This window comes from Nothobranchius furzeri, chromosome 13, assembly GCF_043380555.1.
Source record: "Nothobranchius furzeri strain GRZ-AD chromosome 13, NfurGRZ-RIMD1, whole genome shotgun sequence".
Classification (NCBI taxonomy): Eukaryota; Metazoa; Chordata; class Actinopteri; order Cyprinodontiformes; family Nothobranchiidae; genus Nothobranchius; species Nothobranchius furzeri.
The window spans coordinates 15,729,916-15,750,223 of record NC_091753.1 but is presented as its reverse complement, the minus strand read 5'-3'; the positions used below and the strand labels follow the sequence as shown (position 1 = coordinate 15,750,223).

Here is a 20,308-nt window from a genome sequence, read left to right as displayed (position 1 = left end):
AATACACTACATGTACTGGAAATAGTTGTGTAAAAGAACACAATAACAAAACCCTATAATATATGTAAGGGAAAAATCACGCCACTGGGAAAAAATGGCGGTAGCCCATAACTGGTAAATTAACAAAGTTAATCAAAAAGTTATCAAACTTAACTGTAAATAACAATATAAAAGTAGATATGAGTAACAAAGAACTCTAAAATGTAAATCAGCAAAGTTAGTAATCAGCCTATATGTGAATGTACCCCATAAGGAATTAAGATTAGTGAAAATAAAAACAAATTTGGATAGAACAACAGTATGTGGAATAAACCCTTTTACTGTTAAGACTTACTCATTACCTGACTTCAGGAACCCACAGCATGACCATCTCAAATCACCCAAGTCTGCACATCATGTCTAAACAGGAAAGACAACCATGCACACACAACAACAAACTTGTGTAACCTGAAACGGGACCATTGGACTGACGACGGAACATGGAGATCACCCCACTTGTGAGGTAGAAGCCCTAGCTGAAGGCACGGGAGGTGCCAGAGGAGGTACAGGTGCAGGAGCGACTGGTGCAGGAGGGATCAGCGCAGGTTGCGGTATCTGGACAGCTACTGAGAAATGTCCGTCTAGGAAACCATTCAGCCTAATGCTGGTACCGGAAAGGTCACTGTTTGAAACCGTGAATTTAAGCACCTGCACCAGTATGTGACGGATGTCAGCTTCTGCAAGCTGTGTCAGGGTACTAGTCCAGCGGGCTCCCGCTTCCGAGAGGTTGCCGAAGGCATTCATCATCTTATCAGTACACGCCATAGCGGGGTCGAATTTGACAAAAATCTTTTGTGTGAATAGACGATAGTTAGTCATTAATAGACCTGGACGGTCTCAGAGTGTGATACCTGAAGAGAGCCCAGGCTCGTACAGATGCGTTAGAGGAGGCCGAGAATGAATCTCAGCTGTGGTCAATATCAGACCGCTGCACGCGACTAAAAAAACGTATTTTGTCAGAGCTGTAAATGGAAACGAAGAATGTTTTAGATTGTAGACTGGTGCGGCCTTGCGAGGGTTCGGCGCAGGTAAGTGCTCTGGAGGGCCCTAGGTCGACGCGCAGGTGCAGTCAGAGAGGTCAGGGTCAACCAGTAGTGGTACAGGGCACCATTCAACCTCCCATCTCAGCTGTCCATCGAGGACGTGGAAGATTTGTGGATGTTCGGCCTGATGATCACTGGATTTCTTCTGATTGGAGTGGGAGGATATCTGGTTTTCTGGAAATTTGGGAGGCCGGGAGCGATTGGAGTGCGACCCGCGCCCATGGAATGTGCCGCTCGTGCGGTAACCTCACAAACTGGGACGTTACTCAAGGTGAACCGCAAGCTGGATAATGTCCTGGCGGCATTGCCTGTGATAGTACGCAAGATGGATTTGATCTCGGAGAGAGTCGCCGGACGATGCGGGGATGTTTAGAACGTAAAATTGGCTTCACTGGTGGACATGAATGACCACTTAGAGACTCCAAGGCGGAGAGGAAAATTATCTCTGCCTGCCCCAAACAAAGTCATGTTTATCCTTATCTGACGCCAAAGCAGCCTCCCAAGGCTGCTTCAAAACACCCCCACAAAAGGAGGAATGCCGACAGATGCTGTGTCCCGACCTTCACCCTCTTCCTTCAGATTGAGACGTCTGCGGGAAACTTCAATGTGCTCTCTGGTCCTTATCTCTCCCTCCCACCTATTGGTCTGCAGCTGGTCGATGCGCTGCAGTGGCAGCTCCCATTGGAGGCTTCAGGATCCCGCCCATCCCCGCCTCCCCATCGGACTCTGATGTTGTATCTGTGCTGTTTGTGCTTCCATGTTAAAGGAGTTTTTTTTTTTTGTATAATAGAGTTACTCCCCGCTGGGGCTAACTCTGCTATGCCTTTTTTTTTACCTACCCCACTTATCCTCATGTAACACCCTTTTCATCTATCTATTAAGGTAGCGCGACTCATGTTGCGAATGACCGCAGTCACCAATTCTTGTTAAGTGTCTTACCCACGTATGTCTGATCTTTGAATTGTGTGTGCTGAAACTCAATTTCGTTTCTCTGTATGTCCTGCACATGTGGTAGAAATGACAATAAATGACTTTGACTTTGACATTTGGTAGGTGAGTCACCAACCTCGGGGCTAGAGGTCACCAGTGCCAGCTGTGGTGCAGTAGTATCAGTGATGTCATAAGGCTGTCCTTCGTCAGGTGGAGTCCCCACCACAAGGTGCTGGGCTTCAGCTGGAGTATCAGCGCCACCATCAGTCCTCCCTTTGGCAGGTGGTGTTCCCACCGCAGGGTGCAAAGTCTCAGGTGGTGTGTCACTGCACCAAAAAATATTCATAAAACGCACCAAAAAAGTGTAATAAGTAGTTATGAAAAGGTAAACTATACGAATATCTACGATTAAATCCAGTGGCGGCTGGTGAAAAATATTTTTGGTGGGGCTGTGCTATTTTTTTATTTTTAAACAAACGTGCTTTCTGAGCTTTGTGCACAACTTCACTATTTCCTGAATTAAGCACAGCTCTTTTATTTCCTGTCTTACATCATTGGACAAACTGATTAATCCAGGTGTGTCTGACTATTGGCACGCTGCCTTGCAGACCAAGGTTGAAAAATACTGCATTAAATTGCACATAAAATAACACGACCATAAATGGTAAATAGGCAATGCAAGAGGCAAGTAACAAAAACATTTTGTTTAATTTCAACATTTGAGTGAACACCAAAAATTATGAGCAGGTCACTGTTACAGTAATGGTAGTAAACACCACTTAGACAAAATGCCAGAAATTTACACTGTTAAATATTTCTGGAGTGTTGTGCCAAGGTCAACTTTATACAAAGATCAAGTGGATGCATTTGTGTGTGTGTGATACCTCATTTGTACAGAAATTTTGCCCTTCTGTCCTTCTGAGTGGTAAAGCTCTCGATTAGCTTTTTATTGAAGTCAGGAATGTTTGTGACAAGCTTGTTTTTCCATGGAGAGCATGGCAAGAGCATTCAGCCCATCCTGTGTCATGGTGTTCCTCAAGGAAAGTCTTAATCCTCTTTAAAGTAGAAAAGCACCTTTCTGATTCGGCTGTGGTCATGGGTGTGGTGACAAGAATCTTCTTTTGCATGGCTCAGGATGGTGTGAAAAACCTGTCATATGATAAATAAAACACAACAGATAAGTACATAGGAAACACTTTCATAGGAAATAATGTCATCAGTATCCTCTTACAAATGTCATATTTCCCAGTTTTTGTGACAATAAAACATTTCTGATTCTCAATCAGATGTTTTTACATTTGAGGTAAAAACATCTCATTGAGAATCAGAAATGTTTAATTGTCCCAAAAGCTGGGAAATTTGTTTGCTGCAGCAGCAGAAGTGTAACAAGTAAACTGGAATCAGATTGATGTATGTACAAATTTACATGAAATACACATTTACGTGATTAAATATGTATAATAAGTATCCCAGATAGCAAAAAATGTTATTTCAATGTTGAGTTTTGGTCAAAATGGTTGATTTATAGTTATGGTTGAAACTTTGACAGTGGATCAACACTGAATACTTTCAAGTTGAAAATTTGTAATTGAATCAACATCGTATAATGGTTGATTTAATGGTTGAATAGCAAGCATTAGATCAACATTGAATATATGTTGTCAAACAGTGCACCTGGGGACTTTGGTCCCCCTGGAACTTTGGCGCCACGGCTCTGGGTGAGACCATTTGATAGAGAGTTAATATATATAAATTAAACAATGAGCTGTGTTTTGTGATTCTTTTTAAATAATTTGTTAGTCTTTCGAGTGTAAAACTGGTTATGTGCAAATATTGTAAGAAAAAAAGTCTAAGTAAGGGAAAAACAAACATTTCAGTCGCCAGACTGTGGGACTGTGGAATGGTCCGACCCAGAATTTCAGTTACCCGGCGCCATTTTGACTTTTTCAACTTGTGTTTAATCGTCGACCACGGTTCTCCTCATCACTGTGGTAAGTTTTATCACTGTGGTAAGTTTTAACTGACTTGTTGTTACAAAGAAAATACCCGCAGTTGATGCTGAACTAAATTGTTAAACGGAAGCAGTAAATTCGTATGCCTGTATGTGATTTCTCTGTAGGACCGCATTTACATCCAGCTAGCAATAGTTAGCAGCTAATGCTACGTTCATTTTTCTGTGAACTTTTTGATATGATTTAAACTTGAACGTGTTCAAATCAGTGTTCATTTCGTTGACTATATATTTTAGGGATTTTTTTGTGACGAATTAATTTGCACGGACTTAGACGACACGAAAACGAATAAAGATTTTTTTTTCGAAAACGAATAAAGATGCATACCAATAATTACTAAATTATCACGAATATTGACCGACATTATCTTTGACGAATAATAGACGATGACGACAATTGACAGATCCAATCAGAAAACGAAAAAGACCGAGGTGACCGAGAAAAGATCCAATCAGTAAATGGAACAGGCGGGACTAGACGAGAAAGAACCAATCAGAGTCCGGAGTCGGCCGCTGCTTGAACTAGCTACCAGACTTCGAGACTGATGTTTATTTCGGTAAAAAGGTTATGTCATTGAGAAAATGTCCGCGGTTGGGAGTACAAGCAATAGATGTGACCATCTGTGCTTGGTGAGTAACACAATCAGGGTTTTCCTTGGTTATAAAAGTATTGTGGCGTTGTTAACAGCTAGTGGGGGTGAGAGGTGGGATGCTGGAGCTTAGCAAACCAAAACTACACAGAGCAGAGGGACGCGCATCGTGTTAATAGTTTTTATTTTTGTGACAGCTGGTCTGATCAGCATTCGGTGTTGTAGCGGTGTTTAGTGAGGAGAAACGTTCAGATGTCCCACCTTGTCCAAGCTGTCTAATACATACCTGCAACCGTGTCGCTTTTCGGCGAAAATTGCCGTTTTTGAAGCCAGATGTGGCGTTCACGTGAATCGTGTGAATAGTTTTTGTTTTGAGGGGAGGGGGGTTCTTCTGTCAGGTGTCAGCGATGGGTTCCAGTCACTTTTATGAGAATCAATCAGAGAAAGGAGGAGGGTCTCCGCTTTTTCTCACCATTATCAGCTGGTGGGGGGGCTCTAGTTTCGTTTCATTGCCGTTTGTGTAAGCGGAGACTGTAGGGGCGGGGCATGACGTTTAGGCCAGGGCAGGTGTTCAAGCAAATAGACTTATAAAGCGCTGGGGGAAACCCTGGTAATGTTATTGTGAGTGTAGACTAATGTTACTGCTCCTTTAACCGACGATTGATTGATAGTGAAAGTGGAACTAGAGATGCAGACTTATTCCAGCTGTTTTATGCAGTTGTTCGTTGGTCTAATAAATCACTGTTAAGGGCAAAATATCTTTCTGTCTTGTGTTTTAGTTCTGCACAAATATGTGGCTGTTCAATTCACATCTGCTTACCGGTATATATGCCAATATGGCCGCACTTATTTCTATGCATGCTGTTTTGCTTTCCCGAGGCCTAAAATATTCACTTCGCCTACTTGAAAGAAAAATTTTATTGCAACCATTTTTTGCAGGGGAACTGCAGCATAGTGATTTTTCCCCCTTCTCTTTTTCAGGTTTCCGAGAAGAGCAGAAATACATTTATTGCAGCCACGTAAATACACAGGTTTGTAAACTGACCATAGCACCTGCATCAAGATAATGTCATCTTATTGGGCATCTTGTAAAGCTAAAAGACGCAAAGTCAAGAAATTAGTGCGGAACACAGCACAAGATATTTTCTCAGAATATAATTTAGCAGCTGATAATTCCAGTTTTGAAAGCACAAATCCTGTCACAACCTCCTCTGATGCCAGGCTAGATGGTTTCCTAACAACTTCAGATTCCTCACTAAACAGACCACTAATTTTAAGTGAACAGCATGACGATATCAACTTGTGCATTGCAGTCTTCAGATTCAGATTGTGAAACAGAGCCTGACAAAATGAACCCTGGCAGTAAAAATGATGAGCCGAATGAAGAATTCCTTCAAACAAGTTTAAAATACTGGGCAACGTCTTATTCTGTGTCTCTGGTTGCCCTGTCCTCCTTGCTTTGCATCTTAAAGGTGTTTCATCCCACTCTTCCCAAGGATGGAAGAACATTGCTTGGAACAAAAGCAAGCGTCCCTACAACCAAAATAGAAGGGGGAGAGTACTATCATTTTGGGATAGTACATGGAGACCTTTCACGGTTAAAAAGTTTGAGTTTACTGGCAATTCCGACTACTCTTGTGTTACAATTTAACATTGATGGTCTGCCATTATTCAAAAGTTCAAAACTTCAGTTCTGGCCTATACTTGGGTGTTTGAAATGTGATTACTCTAAGTCTCCTTTTGTTGTTGGGATCTTTTGTGGTGTAGGAAAACCAAAGAGTGTTTGTCAGTACCTAGATCAGTTTATTGAAGATCTTAAGAATGTACTGAGTAATGGTATTATATATCTTGACAAGCAGTTTAAAGTTGTTGTTTCTTCCTTTGTTTGTGATGCTCCGGCCAGAGCATTCATTAAACAGACCAAGGCACATAATGGCTATTCAGGATGTGACAAGTGCTTTCAGGAGGGAGTATGGAGAAAGAAAATGACTTTCCCTGAAACAAAAGTTAGGCTTAGGACAGACTCTAGTTTTGTCGATAAGGTTGATGAGGAACATCACATTGGAAACAGTCCTTTATGTGGGTTAGTTAAAATGGTTTCTATGTTTCCAATTGACTATATGCATCTTTGTTGTCTTGGAGTTACTAGAAAACTGTTGAATTTGTGGTTAAAGGGTAAAGATATAAAAACAAGGCTTCCATCCCAAACTGAACGAACCATTTCAGAAAAACTGCTAAAGCTGCGGTCGTACGTGCCTTGTGAATTTAACCGTAAACCAAGGGCACTAGGAGAATTGGATCGTTGGAAAGCCACTGAATTTAGATCTTTCATGCTGTATTGGGTTCCAGTTGTTTTGAAGGATTGCCTTCCTAGTGAGTTGTATGACAACTTCATGTTGTTTTCTGTTGCTATGTACCTGTTGCTTTCCCCAGGTATTTCTGACGAGATGTTAGCTTTTGCTGACACGTTGATGGTGTCTTTTGTTCAGCACTTTGGACAGTTGTATGGAAAGGATGAGATTGTATACAATGTACACCAGCTTATTCATTTGACTGAGGAATACAGGCTGTTTGGTTCTCTAGATAATATCTCTGGATTTCCTTTCGAGAACTATCTTGGAAAAATCAAGCATCTTCTCCGTAAACCATACCAGCCTCTTCAGCAAATAGTGAAACGGTTATGTGAAATGCCACATATTGAGGCACCAAATCCAACAAATGACCCAATATTACAGAACATCCACATTGATGGTCCTTTACCCCCCCCCCCCCCCAGTTCACCTCCTCCCAACAGTACAAGAAGGTTTCCACAAATCTGTTTACTTTATCCATAAAGATGGAAGACAGTTGTATTAGAGTGGCAGATTGGTTTGCATTAGTAGAGAATATTGTTCAAGCAGATGGAGATGTGTATATCATTTACAGAAGATTCAGACACAAACAGCCATACTACATGTATCCCTGTGCTTCAACTTACATTGGCACATACAAGGTCAGTGGGCTTCATAACAATGTCGGAATATGTAAACTGAGCAGTATTACATGTAAATGTGTTATTTGCCCGGATGGAGATTGTGCCATAGCAATACCACTGCTTCATTTTGGGATGTAAAGGTGGTATTCAAGTGTGTGTGTGTGTGTGTGTGTGTGTGTGTGTGTGTGGGGGGGGGGGGGGTTGTTGTTAAGGAAAACTAGTGTTGTCAATACCAGTATTCTTGTTAGCTATATGCCCCCCATAACTCCCCCAAAGCTAAAGAGGAAATCATTTTGCAATGTATTACCATTACTTATGCTAATTTCTTAAAGTACTGCTTTTTAGTCTTTAGGAATTATTGGGTTAAGGACTCCTCCAACCCCCATGCTACAGTTCTTAATGTTCAAATTGAGGGTACATAAGTTCCATTTTTACATAAGTTTGCAGGGACATAAAGTCATGTCCATCATAAATTGTGTAATTCTTACATTTCACAGGCTTTTAAGATGAATGATGAGGTGCTGTGGTCAGTTGTACAATTTTGGAATGGTGGGACAGATGTTGTTCTTCAGAGTTGGTTGAAAGACAAGACCATGTTATGGCCACCCCAAAAAATAAACATTACCAAAGCTCTTCGAGACAAGATGGAACCAGATGACAAATGGGTCTCCTACAACAATGTCCGCCAACTTGTTACCTGTAGTGAGTATAATCTGTGCAAGAGATGAGGGATACTCCAGATTAGTTACATCCAAGGATCTAGAACAATGACAGAGTAGAATACCTCATGAAGAGCTTGAGTTTTCTGACTGCAAACTTCTTGAGTAACTAGATGGGGAAAGTACTGTTGTCTTTAGCCTAATTTATACTTCCCTGTCTGCGTCGGGACAGACACATGCAACGCCTTCATCTGTCCTTGCGGGCTTTCTGAAGAGCCTTCGCACGGACGGACGGGGCCACATTGAGATAAACTCTGTGTTGTAATTACTTTGGAATATCCCTTTATTTATATGTAGAAACTTGCACAAGCTTACAATGAGTCACGTACTGTGAGCTCATAGATTGGCTGTTTTTGTAGAATATTTGCATGATTTCAGAAACATTAGCAATTAATGCATCTATACTACACCTGTCAGACTAATTAGTATTTTTATATTTCCTCCGCACTTTTTTCAGAAACTTATGATGAAGCTAGACGACGAGAAACCAAGTACAACTCAACAATGTGTGCAACCACTGAATTAGAAACCGAGGACGAAGGAGAAGAAAGGCAGAAAAGAAAAAAAAGGTAAAGTGATGTGCACCAAAAGTTACTTCTGTCTCCTCACAATTGCACCTGTTATTTATTTTTATTATTTCTCATATTTAGCACAAGGAGGTTACAAATTTATTGTATCTTGACTTTTGATATAGCCTATTATGTGAAACATACTAAATATGTTTTTGTTCAGGCCAAATCCAAAGTATCTAGACTCAGACCCAGATGAGCCATCGACTGGTCACCTTAAGATAAAACCGCTTCCCAGACCACCTGATGTGGGCGTTCCAGGTATTTACTCAATATAGCATGGCAATAGTTATTTTTCTATATGCACACCTATATAATGTAAGACAGTCTAGGTTAGTAGTCCTTTAAAATCTGCAGCACCACACTGAAATGAATTATGTTTGTCTGAATTTGTCTTAATACATTGTGCTCATAATTTGTTTTACCAACTACTGTACTTTGCAGGAGGGATGTCAAATTACAGTCAATTCCAAGAGACGCCAAATTACTGCCAGGCCCAGGCTGTATGGTCCCCAGAGCATACAACGGAAGGTATGTTGTTTACTGGAATCAGTGTTGCCAGACTGGAAATCATACCAGATCTTAAAATTATCGTATTTTGAGAAAAATTATCGTACACTACTTAGTTGCATCCTGACACATCTGATGACCAACAGCTTCAATATTAGTGCAGTCATGGGCAGCGTCATGAGTCACTGCACACACTGTAAGCGTTGATTGGTTGTTAAGGAATGTCTCTGAATGCAATGTGTAGCCGCAGATTTCAAACAAGGAAGGGCTGAAATTATCGTACATGTGGGATTTATGATCGTACAGAGGGCTAAATTATCCTACAAATACGATAATTATCGTAAGTCTGGCAACACTGACTGGAATAGTATTTGATTTGAATATTTTGGCAATGTTGTATAGGTCTTGAATTTCAATCATAATGATCTTAAAATTTCTTAAAGTCACTAAAACCTACAAGAACCCCATATTCATACCTTTGGTGGTTTTCATTTTTGGGTGCAGTTGGTGACGTTTACAGCCATTCTGACAACTTGATGCCTGATCCAAGTAACAGTAAGTGAATCCATGATCGGTGTCATTGATGTTCTCATGAGGAAATAACTGGCATCATGTACACAAGTGAAGACTTAACTTTAAGATGTATGTACATTTTAGATACAACACCAAGATCAAACCATTATGGACATCTTAGGCCCTCACAACTGTCAAGAGATGGTAAGTAACAATTAAAATAAATAAATAACAATTAAATAATGCAGAAAAGAAAAACATTATATGGGGTTCACATACGTTCTACTTTGAATAGTAGTTTTAGATCATGCAAGTATAGAAGAGAGAAGTATTGAAACCATTTCATGCTTCATTAATCTTATTTTACCTCTTTTGTAGTTGTGTTTACAGGTGCCTGTGACCAACGATCAACACATGAGCAAGTTCACAATGGTAAGCTGCCAAATGATTGTTAGCATTTATATAATCCTCTGTATTTGGTGTTTTTAAAATAATTTTATTGAAATATTAAAATGGGAAAGTGTGTATTCCATCTTTTGTGTTCCTAACTCCATGATGCATTAGATCAAACATACTCATTTAGAAAGGTTACAATAATAAATGCTAATAATTTCACTGACTTTTACTTTTCTTATGTGTTTCAGAAATGATGTCAGCATCCGGTGCTGTGCAATACCATCAGTTGCAGGTCCCACAGGGAGAAAGTAAGATGCCATACTACACTTTTTTACAATCATGGGCACAGAACTCTGCAGTGAAACTGATATAACTAATATATTGATGACACATAATGACTAATTAACACATTTTAATAATTTAACTAATTAGCGGACCTGTAGTAGCTGAAAAAAAAATCTGCCAATTGAAACATTTTGGTAGTGCTTCCAAATATATAAATTAATATCTTTGTTTTTGCAGATTTATTCCCACCCCACATTTCCAGGCGATACACCCCCTTGCGTGCTCATCAACATGCTCAAAACGGTATGCAGTACTGTCTTCTAGGTCAATAACCACAACTTACTAATGAAATATCAAATATCTTGTCATTTTTTATGCCCTCTAATGTCGGATAAGTAGACAGTTTTTTTGTGTGTGAAGTGTGAAAGGGAAGAGCTTTATTTTCTTATAGAAGGCATTGCTCAAGAGTGATCAGTAGTAGATACATTTTCAAGTGGGTTGGCAGTTTGAGCCAAATAAGAGAGAAAATAATTGTAATGGTCTTGTAATACCACTGGGAAGGCGGCCTGGGTAGGCTGATGAATTTTTTTTTAAATTTATTATTATTATCTTTATTTCATTAAAAAAAATAACACAACAGATACTAAACAATATTCATGAAAACACAATATATATTTGAATGAAAGGGAGCAGATAGAAGAAAAAATCTTATAATTTCTTTGTTTGTGTTGATGGTAAAGAAATGCATATAATTAACATACGTTGTCTTTATAGATGTGACCATGCAGGGTGACAATGAACATATTTTGAAAGGTAAGTATTAGAAACTGTTATGCTCTGCCACATCCCAATGCATGGTCAGATCTTTTATTACTAGAGCTGCAGCAAACACATTTTTTTGATTGTCGACTAGTCACAGATTATTTTTGACACTGATCAGGTCATGCATACACGGATGCAAAACATACAGCTTATTGCACCACCATTCAGCTGGACGGGATGATAGTTTGATAAACTTAATGAACTTTGGACCTTGTAGCAACAAACATTAACTGTAGCAAAAAGTGCAACATTCCTGTAAGTGTTCAAAACTGCTGTTTGCTTATTGGCTGCAGCACAGCACACATGTTCTTCAAGGACAGAAAGGCAGACAAGGCAATGGAAGGTACAGTGGCACAGGGTTTCCCCCAGAAAATGTGATAAGCCTCGCAGACCAGACCGTCTGGGATGAAAACTGTGTTTGACAGATCATTCTGTTGGACGGATTGTTAAGTTCCGCTGCTGTTTCTCTGCAGTATCAGTTGAGCCAAGCAAAGGCTTATAAAGCGCTGGGGGAAACCCTGGTGGCAGTTTGAGGGAAAAAATGCATATAATTAACATACGTCTTAAAAAATAAAACGTCGATAACTAAATTTGTCGCCAACGATTGTACTAGTTGACATAATCGTGACTAATCGACTAATCATGGCAGCCCTACTAACTATTAAATACTTCACCACAAAAGTATTCAGTACATTTTTGTCTCATGAAAATTTGTTTACTTTTTTAAGACATTGCCATCCGAAAGATGACTGAAATGCTTTCCCAAGTACTAGTGGTTGTGAAGGAAGTATCAAGAGATGTACAGTTCATCAAGAGTGAATTGGCAGATGGTAAAATTACTCCAGCTAGTTGTGAAGGACCACTGCCAGACACAGTTCAACAGATGTTGCCCATCCAGTTGCCAATCACCTCTGAAGATGACTTCAACAAGGCTGAATTATTGCTAAAAAATGAGCCAGACCGTCAAAAGATGGTAATTTGTTTAACAAACAGCATAAAAAGGCGTTCTGTATATTAAACTTACATCAACATGCAAACTGGCAATAACTTCTATCGATTTTTCTTCTTATTTCACTAGATTGCTCGCTTGGCCTTAGTGGGAGGCACTACCTCCACCTGTATGATTCGAAGAATGCTTGTGACAGTTTTGACCAACAGCCTGGCCTGCAAGTTCAATTGGGCAGGTAAAAAAAGGACACCGCATGATTCCAAGCAGCCGTTCAAAGACACAATGATGCAAGACTGCATGTTTGGTGAGTTTATATAAGTGTTTATTTTTGAGCTGTTTTGACAATCACAGTGATGTGCATTTAGCTGGTGGTGATCGGAGGGACCGGTGGCACCTGTGTTCGGCAGCCTCTGTCAGTGCCCCAGGGCAGCTGTGGCTACATCGTAGCTCATCATCACCAGTGTGTGAATGGATGAATGATACGCTGTAGTGTAAAGTGCTTTGGAGTCCTCTGACTCTGAAAGGTGCTATACAAGTGTGGTTAATTTATCTTTATCATTTAAGGCCAGACATTCAATGATTTAAAGTGGATAGAGCTGTGCACTGTCCCCCCTCCAGCGTTCGGTGCACGGCTGCAAAACGGTCTATGCTCAGTTCCCCCACTCACCCCGTGCCATGGCTGGAAAAGTTTCTAGGGGAAACACTGAATCGTATAAGTACAATTAGTGGTGCGTCGGATCAAAAATTCACGGTTCGGATCATATAACGGTTGTCAGTCATGGATTGGATAGTTGTTTTTTGGATCAGCAGAAAGAAAAGTAAAAACAAATAGCTTTGCTCTGTCTCTTTATTTTGTACAACTTAGTGCAACATTTTATACTCAGTTTGCAACTTGCTATAAAAGCGGGAGTTACAAAAAGGTCAGAATGCTGATGTTAAAACGGCTTGCCCTACAGGCTCTCCCTTTGTGTTCAGCTTTTACTCATCTCCAACTCTTTGATGCGCTGTTTATTTTTCTTTTGTTCTCTTTTAAAGATTTGTCATAAACAATATTTACAGGTCTCACCACATTTATGTTATGTCGGTTATGTCCAAGGCATGTTTCACGCACCATCCCCTTCCTCCCTTTACAGCAATCGGAGGTATGTGTGTGCGACGCTGCGTCATCAGACTGGCGGCGCGTGTTAATTTTTGTAGTTTGTATCATCATTGTATTTTACAGGGGAGCTAAAATGCTCCCATGCATCCTAAATGATGCAGGGTTGTTTTCAAGCTTCTCTCCTCCGCCATCACCACCGCTGTGCGTGTGAACAGGTAGCGCCTCCGCCCTCCACGTGACCGAACCATGTGCGTGTGTGCTGTAGAGAGATCCATAAGGATCACAGACCAAAGATGATCTATCCATTGCACCCCTTGGTACAATATCATATCTGTTTCTAAATATATCCCGATATGATAAAAATATCGGTATATTGCTAAACCTTGTGATAACTTGACTTGTACTGTAGCAGCTGAAAAAGTTTTGAAAATGTAAAGATGAAAATGAAAACTTAAAATTGTAAACAAGCTTTAAAAAAATTTACTGAATTAAAGACAATTTTCTAGCTGAAAGAAAAATGTAGTTTGAATTTTTCTTATTTTGAATACGTTCTTTGGTTTTTCAGTGTATGTTCAAAATTTGACTTTTCCTTTCAACTTTTATTGTTTCAGTTTCAAACTTTATTCTCAATTATCCAAACATTCTGCCTGTCTCTGCTCCATATATTCCTACTAATGAGATTTGAGTGAAGATGTGCTTGTCATACAACTCTGGCATCCTTTGTCTTTCAGCTGCTGCTCGGCAGTATGACAGACATCTCACGCAACAGGCCTTCAGCGACACTATGAAAAAGTGGCTACGTTACACCCCATGGCGTGCTGGAGGAAAAAAGAACAACTAGAGGTAAATGAATTTGATAATACTAAACTGCCGTTTGCATGAGTACTGCAAAGAAGAAGAAGACGTAAAAGAAGAAGAAGATGTAAAAGAAAAAGAAGAAGACGTAAAAGAAGATGAAGAAGAAGAAGTAAAAGAAAGAGAAGTAATAGAAGAAGTAGAAGAAGTAAAAGAAAAAGAAGAAGAAGTTAAAGAAGGAGAAGTAAAAGAAGAAATAGAAGTAGAAGAAGTAAAAGTAAAAGAAGAAGAAGAAGTAAAGTAGAAGAAGAAGAAGAAGTAAAAGAAGAAGAAGTAAAAGTAAAAGAAGAAGAAGAAGAAGTAAAAGTAAAAGAAGAAGAAGAAAGGAAGAAGAAGTAAAAGAAGGAGAAGTAAAAGAAGAAGTAGAAGAAGAATAAGTAAAAGTAAAAGAAGAAGAAGTAAAAGTAAAAGAAGAAGAAGAAAAGAAGAAGTAAAAGAAGAAGTAAAAGAAGGAGAAGTAAAAGAAGAAGTAGAAGTAGAAGTAAAAGTAAAAGAAGAAGAAGAAGTAAAGTAAAAGAGGAAGGAGAAGTAAAAGAAGAAGAAGTAAAAGTAAAAGACGAAGAAGTAGAAGAAGAAGAAGAAGAAAAAGAAGAGGAAGATGAAGTAGTAAAAGAAGAAGAAGAAGTAAAAGAAGGAGAGGTAAAAGAAGAAGAAGAAGTAGAAGATGTAAAAGTAAAAGAAGAAGAAGTAAAAGTAAAAGAAGAAGAAGTAAAAGAAGTAGTAAAAGAAGAAGTAAAAGTAAAAGATGAAGAAGTAGAATAAGAAGAAGTAAAAGTAGAAGAAGAAGTAAACGAAGAAGAAGAAGAGGAAGTAAAAGAAGGAGAAGTCAAAGAAGAAGAAGTAAAGGAGGAAGAAGAAAAAGAAGAAATGGAAGTAGAAGAAGTAAAAGTAAAAGAAGAAGAAGAAGAAGAAGTAAAGTAGAAGAAGAAGAAGTAAAAGTAAAAGAAGAAGAAGAAGAAGAAGCAAAAGAAGAAGAAGAAGTAAAAGTAAGAGAAGAAGAAGAAGAAGTAAAAGAAGAAGAAGTAAAAGTAAAAGAAGAAGAAGAAGAAGAAGTAAAAGAAGAAAAAGTAAAAGTAAAAGAAGAAGAAGAAGCAGTAAAAGAAGAAGTAAAGGAAGTAAAAGTAAAAGAAGAAGTAAAATAAGAAGAAGATGTAAAAGAAGTAAAAGAAGAAGAAGTAAAAAGAGGAAGAAGAAGAAGTAAAAGAAGATGAAGAAGAAGAAGTAAAAGAAGAAGAAGAAGAAGTAAAAGAAGAAGAAGTAAATGGAGAAGTAGAAGAAGAAGAAAAAGTAGAAGAAGTAAAAGTAAAAGAAGAAGAAGTAAAAGAAGGAGAAGTAAAAGAAGAAATAGAAGTAGAAGAAGTAAAAGTAAAAGAAGAAGAAGATGTAAAGAAGAAGAAGAAGAAGAAGTAAAAGAAGAAGAAGTAAAAGTAAAAGAAGAAGTAGAAGAAAAAGAAGCAAAAGTAAAAGAAGAAGAAGAAGAAGAAGTAAAAGTAAAAGAAGAAGAAGAAGTAAAAGTAAAAGAAGAAGAAGAAAGGAAGAAGAAGTAAAAGTAGAAGAAGAAGTAAAAGAAGGAGAAGTAAAAGAAGAAGTAGAAGTAGAAGAAGTAAAAGTAAAAGAAGAAGAAGTAAAGTAAAAGAAGAAGGAGAAGTAAAAGAAGAAAAAGTTAAAGTAAAAGACGAAGAAGTAGAAGAAGAAGTAAAAGTTAAAGAAGAAGAAGAAGAAGTAATGAAGAAGAAGTAGAAGAAGAAGAAAGAAAAAAGAAGTAAAAGAAGAAGTAAAAGAAGATGTAGGAGAAGAAGTAAAAGTAAAAGAAGAAGTAAAAGAAGAAGAAGTAAAAGAAGGAGAAGTAAAATAAGAAGAAGTATAAGTAAAAGAAGAAGAAGAAGTAAAAGTCAAAGAAGAAGAAAAAGTAAAAGAAGAAGTAAAAGTAGAAGAAGTAAAAGAAGGAGAAGTAAAAGAAGAAGAAGTAAAAGAAGAAGTAAAAGAAGTAAAAGAAGAAGTAAAAGAAGTTTAAGAAGAAGAAGTAAAAGAAGTAAAAGAAGAAGTAAAAGAAGAAGACGAAGAAGTAGAAGATGAAGTGAAAGTGAAAGAAAAAGAAGTAAAAGAAGAAGAAGAAGAAAAAGAAAAAGAAGAAGTAGGAGAAGTAAAAGTAAAAGAAGAAGAAGAAGTAAAAGGAGAAGTAAAAGAAGAAGAAGAAGTGAAAGTAATAGAAGAAGAAAAGAAGTAGAAGAAGAAGAAGAAGTAGAAGTAAAAGTAAAAGAAGAAGAAGAAGTCAAAGTAAAAGAAGAAGAAGAAGTAAAAGAAGAAGAAGTAAAAGAAGAAGAAGTAAAAGAAGTAAGAGAAGAAGAAGTAAAAGAAGAAGAAGTAGAAGAAGAAGAAGTAAAAGTAAAAGAAGTAAAAGAAGAAGAGGAAGAAGAAGTTAAAGAAGATGATGAAGAATAAGTAAAAGATGAAGAAGTAGTAAAAGAAGAAGAAGTAGAAGTAAAAGTAAAAGAAGAAGAAGAATTCAAAGTAAAAGATGAAGAAGTAGGAGAAGAATAAGTAAAAGTAAAAGAAGAAGAAGTAAAAGAAGTAAAGGAAGAAGAAGAAGAAGAAGTAAAAGAAGAAGTGAAAGAAGAAGAAGTAAAAGAAGAAGTAAAAGAAGAAGTAAAAGAAGAAGTAAAAGAAGAAGTAAAAGAAGAAGAGGAAGAAGAAGTAAAAGAAGATGGTGAAGAAGTAAAAGGAAAAGAAGTAAAAGAAGAAGTAAAAGAAGTAAAAGAAGTAAAAGAAGAAGAAGTAAAAGAAGTAAAAGAAGAAGAAGTAAAAGAAGAAGAAGAAGTAAAAGAAGAGGAAGAAGAAGAAGTAAAAGAAGATGATGAAGAAGAAGAAGTTGAAGTAGAAGAAGTAAATGTAAAAGAAGAAGAAGAAGAAGGAAAAGAAGAAGAAGAAGAAGTAAAAGAAGAGGAAGAAGAAGTAGTCAAAGAAGAAGAAGTAAAAGAAGGAGAAGTAAAAGAAGAAGAAGAAGTAGAAGATGTAAAAGTAAAAGAAGAAGAAGAAGAAGTAAAAGTAAAAGAAGAAGTAAAAGAAGAAGTAAAAATAAAAGATGAAGAAGTAGAAGAAGAAGAAGTAAAAGTAGAAGAAGAAGAAGAAGAAGAAGTGAAAGTAAGAGAAGAAGTAGAAGAAGAAGTAAAAGTAAAAGAAGAAGAAGTAAAAGAAGTAAAAGTAGAAGAAGTAAAAGAAGAAGAATAAGAAAAATAAGAAGAAGTAAAAGAAGAAGTTAAATAAGAAGTAAAAGAAGCAAAAGTAGAAGAGGAAGTAAAAGAAGAAGAAGTAAAAGAAGAGGAAGTAAACGAAGAAGAAGAAGTAAAAGAAGAAGAAGTAAAAAGAGGAAGAAGAAGAAGTAAAAGAAGATGAAGAAGAAGAAGTAAAAGAAGAAGAAGAAGAAGTAAAAGAAGAAGAAGTAAATGGAGAAGTAGAAGAAGAAGAAAAAGTAGAAGAAGTAAAAGTAAAAGAAGAAGAAGTAAAAGAAGGAGAAGTAAAAGAAGAAATAGAAGTAGAAGAAGTAAAAGTAAAAGAAGAAGAAGAAGTAAAGAAGAAGAAGAAGAAGAAGTAAAAGAAGAAGAAGTAGAAGAAAAAGAAGCAAAAGTAAAAGAAGAAGAAGAAGAAGTAAAAGTAAAAGAAGAAGAAGAAGTAAAAGTAAAAGAAGAAGAAGAAAGGAAGAAGAAGTAAAAGTAGAAGAAGAAGTAAAAGAAGGAGAAGTAAAAGAAGAAGTAGAAGTAGAAGAAGTAAAAGTAAAAGAAGAAGAAGTAAAGTAAAAGAAGAAGGAGAAGTAAAAGAAGAAAAAGTTAAAGTAAAAGACGAAGAAGTAGAAGAAGAAGTAAAAGTTAAAGAAGAAGAAGAAGAAGTAATGAAGAAGAAGTAGAAGAAGAAGAAAGAAAAAAGAAGTAAAAGAAGAAGTAAAAGAAGATGTAGGAGAAGAAGTAAAAGAAAAAGAAGAAGTAAAAGAAGAAGAAGTAAAAGAAGGAGACGAAGAAGTAGAAGATGAAGTGAAAGTGAAAGAAAAAGAAGTAAAAGAAGAAGAAGAAGAAAAAGAAAAAGAAGAAGTAGGAGAAGTAAAAGTAAAAGAAGAAGAAGAAGTAAAAGGAGAAGTAAAAGAAGAAGAAGAAGTGAAAGTAATAGAAGAAGAAAAGAAGTAGAAGAAGAAGAAGAAGTAGAAGTAAAAGTAAAAGAAGAAGAAGAAGTCAAAGTAAAAGAAGAAGAAGAAGTAAAAGAAGAAGAAGTAAAAGAAGAAGAAGTAAAAGAAGTAAGAGAAGAAGAAGTAAAAGAAGAAGAAGTAGAAGAAGAAGAAGTAAAAGTAAAAGAAGTAAAAGAAGAAGAGGAAGAAGAAGTTAAAGAAGATGATGAAGAATAAGTAAAAGATGAAGAAGTAGTAAAAGAAGAAGAAGTAGAAGTAAAAGTAAAAGAAGAAGAAGAATTCAAAGTAAAAGATGAAGAAGTAGGAGAAGAATAAGTAAAAGTAAAAGAAGAAGAAGTAAAAGAAGTAAAGGAAGAAGAAGAAGAAGAAGTAAAAGAAGAAGTGAAAGAAGAAGAAGTAAAAGAAGAAGTAAAAGAAGAAGTAAAAGAAGAAGAGGAAGAAGAAGTAAAAGAAGATGGTGAAGAAGTAAAAGGAAAAGAAGTAAAAGAAGAAGTAAAAGAAGTAAAAGAAGTAAAAGAAGAAGAAGTAAAAGAAGTAAAAGTAAAAGAAGAAGAAGTAAAAGAAGAAGAAGAAGTAAAAGAAGAGGAAGAAGAAGAAGTAAAAGAAGATGATGAAGAAGAAGAAGTTGAAGTAGAAGAAGTAAATGTAAAAGAAGAAGAAGAAGAAGGAAAAGAAGAAGAAGAAGAAGTAAAAGAAGAGGAAGAAGAAGTAGTCAAAGAAGAAGAAGTAAAAGAAGGAGAAGTAAAAGAAGAAGAAGAAGTAGAAGATGTAAAAGTAAAAGAAGAAGAAGAAGAAGTAAAAGTAAAAGAAGAAGTAAAAGAAGAAGTAAAAATAAAAGATGAAGAAGTAGAAGAAGAAGAAGTAAAAGTAGAAGAAGAAGAAGAAGAAGAAGTGAAAGTAAGAGAAGAAGTAGAAGAAGAAGTAAAAGTAAAAGAAGAAGAAGTAAAAGAAGTAAAAGTAGAAGAAGTAAAAGAAGAAGAATAAGAAAAATAAGAAGAAGTAAATGAAGAAGTTAAATAAGAAGTAAAAGAAGCAAAAGTAGAAGAGGAAGTAAAAGAAGAAGAAGTAAAAGAAGAGGAAGTAAACGAAAATGAAGAAGTAAAAGAAGTAGAAGTAAAAGAAGAAGTAAAAGAAGTAAAAGAACAAGAAGAAGTAAAAGAAGTAAAAGAAGAAGAAGTAAAAGAAGAAGTAAAAGTAAAAGAAGTAACAGAAGAAGACAAAGTAAAAGAAGGAGAAGTAAAAGAAGAAGAAGTAAAAGAAGAAGAAGACGTAAAAGAAGAAGATGTAAAAGAAGAAGAAGAAGAATTAAAAGAAGATGAAGAAGAAGAAGTAAAAGAAGAAGTAAAAGAAGAAGAAGTAAAAAAGAGAAGTAATAGAAGAAGAAGTAGAATAAGTAAAAGTAAAAGAAGAAGAAGTAAAAGAAGGAGAAGTAAAAGAAGAAATAGAAGTAGAAGAAGTAAAAGTAAAAGAAGAAGAAGAAGTAAAGAAGAAGAAGAAGAAGTAAAAGAAGAAGAAGTAAAAGTAAAAGAAGAAGTAGAAGAAAAAGAAGCAAAAGTAAAAGAAGAAGAAGAAGAAGTAAAAGTAAAAGAAGAAGAAGAAGTAAAAGTAAAAGAAGAAGAAGAAAGGAAGAAGAAGTAAAAGTAGAAGAAGAAGTAAAAGATGGAGAAGTAAAAGAAGAAGTAGAAGTAGAAGAAGTAAAAGTAAAAGAAGAAGTAAAGTAAAAGAAGGAGAAGTAAAAGAAGAAAAAGTTAAAGTAAAAGACGAAGAAGTAGAAGAAGAAGTAAAAGTTAAAGAAGAAGAAGAAGTAATGAAGAAGAAGTAGAAGAAGAA

The 20,308-nt window shown here is 36.5% G+C and overlaps 1 protein-coding gene across 1 annotated transcript; it reads left to right on the top strand.

Annotated features, from left to right (window-relative positions):
- Window positions 1–7,959: 7,959 nt before the first annotated feature.
- On the top strand, window positions 7,960–14,517 carry LOC129156301 (uncharacterized). The gene is made up of 13 exons (XM_070543323.1): window positions 7,960–8,289; window positions 8,764–8,875; window positions 9,039–9,136; window positions 9,320–9,406; window positions 9,890–9,940; window positions 10,043–10,102; window positions 10,277–10,330; window positions 10,543–10,602; window positions 10,817–10,882; window positions 11,354–11,392; window positions 12,130–12,374; window positions 12,480–12,654; window positions 14,181–14,517. Exons 1-13 carry the CDS (start codon window positions 8,094–8,096, stop codon window positions 14,288–14,290), a joined length of 1,353 nt encoding a protein of 450 aa, XP_070399424.1. The 5' UTR covers window positions 7,960–8,093; the 3' UTR covers window positions 14,291–14,517.
- The last annotated feature ends 5,791 nt before the right edge of the window (window positions 14,518–20,308 follow it).

Bases quoted from the DNA above. Each gene is read 5' to 3' on its own strand.
- LOC129156301 (XM_070543323.1), top strand. From the start codon at position 8,094: ATGAATGATGAGGTGCTGTGGTCAGTTGTACAATTTTGGAATGGTGGG. The intron at 9,941-10,042 runs GTAAGTGAATCC...TGTACATTTTAG, and splicing joins GATGCCTGATCCAAGTAACA to ATACAACACCAAGATCAAAC. The intron at 10,603-10,816 runs GTAAGATGCCAT...TTGTTTTTGCAG, and splicing joins GCAGGTCCCACAGGGAGAAA to ATTTATTCCCACCCCACATT.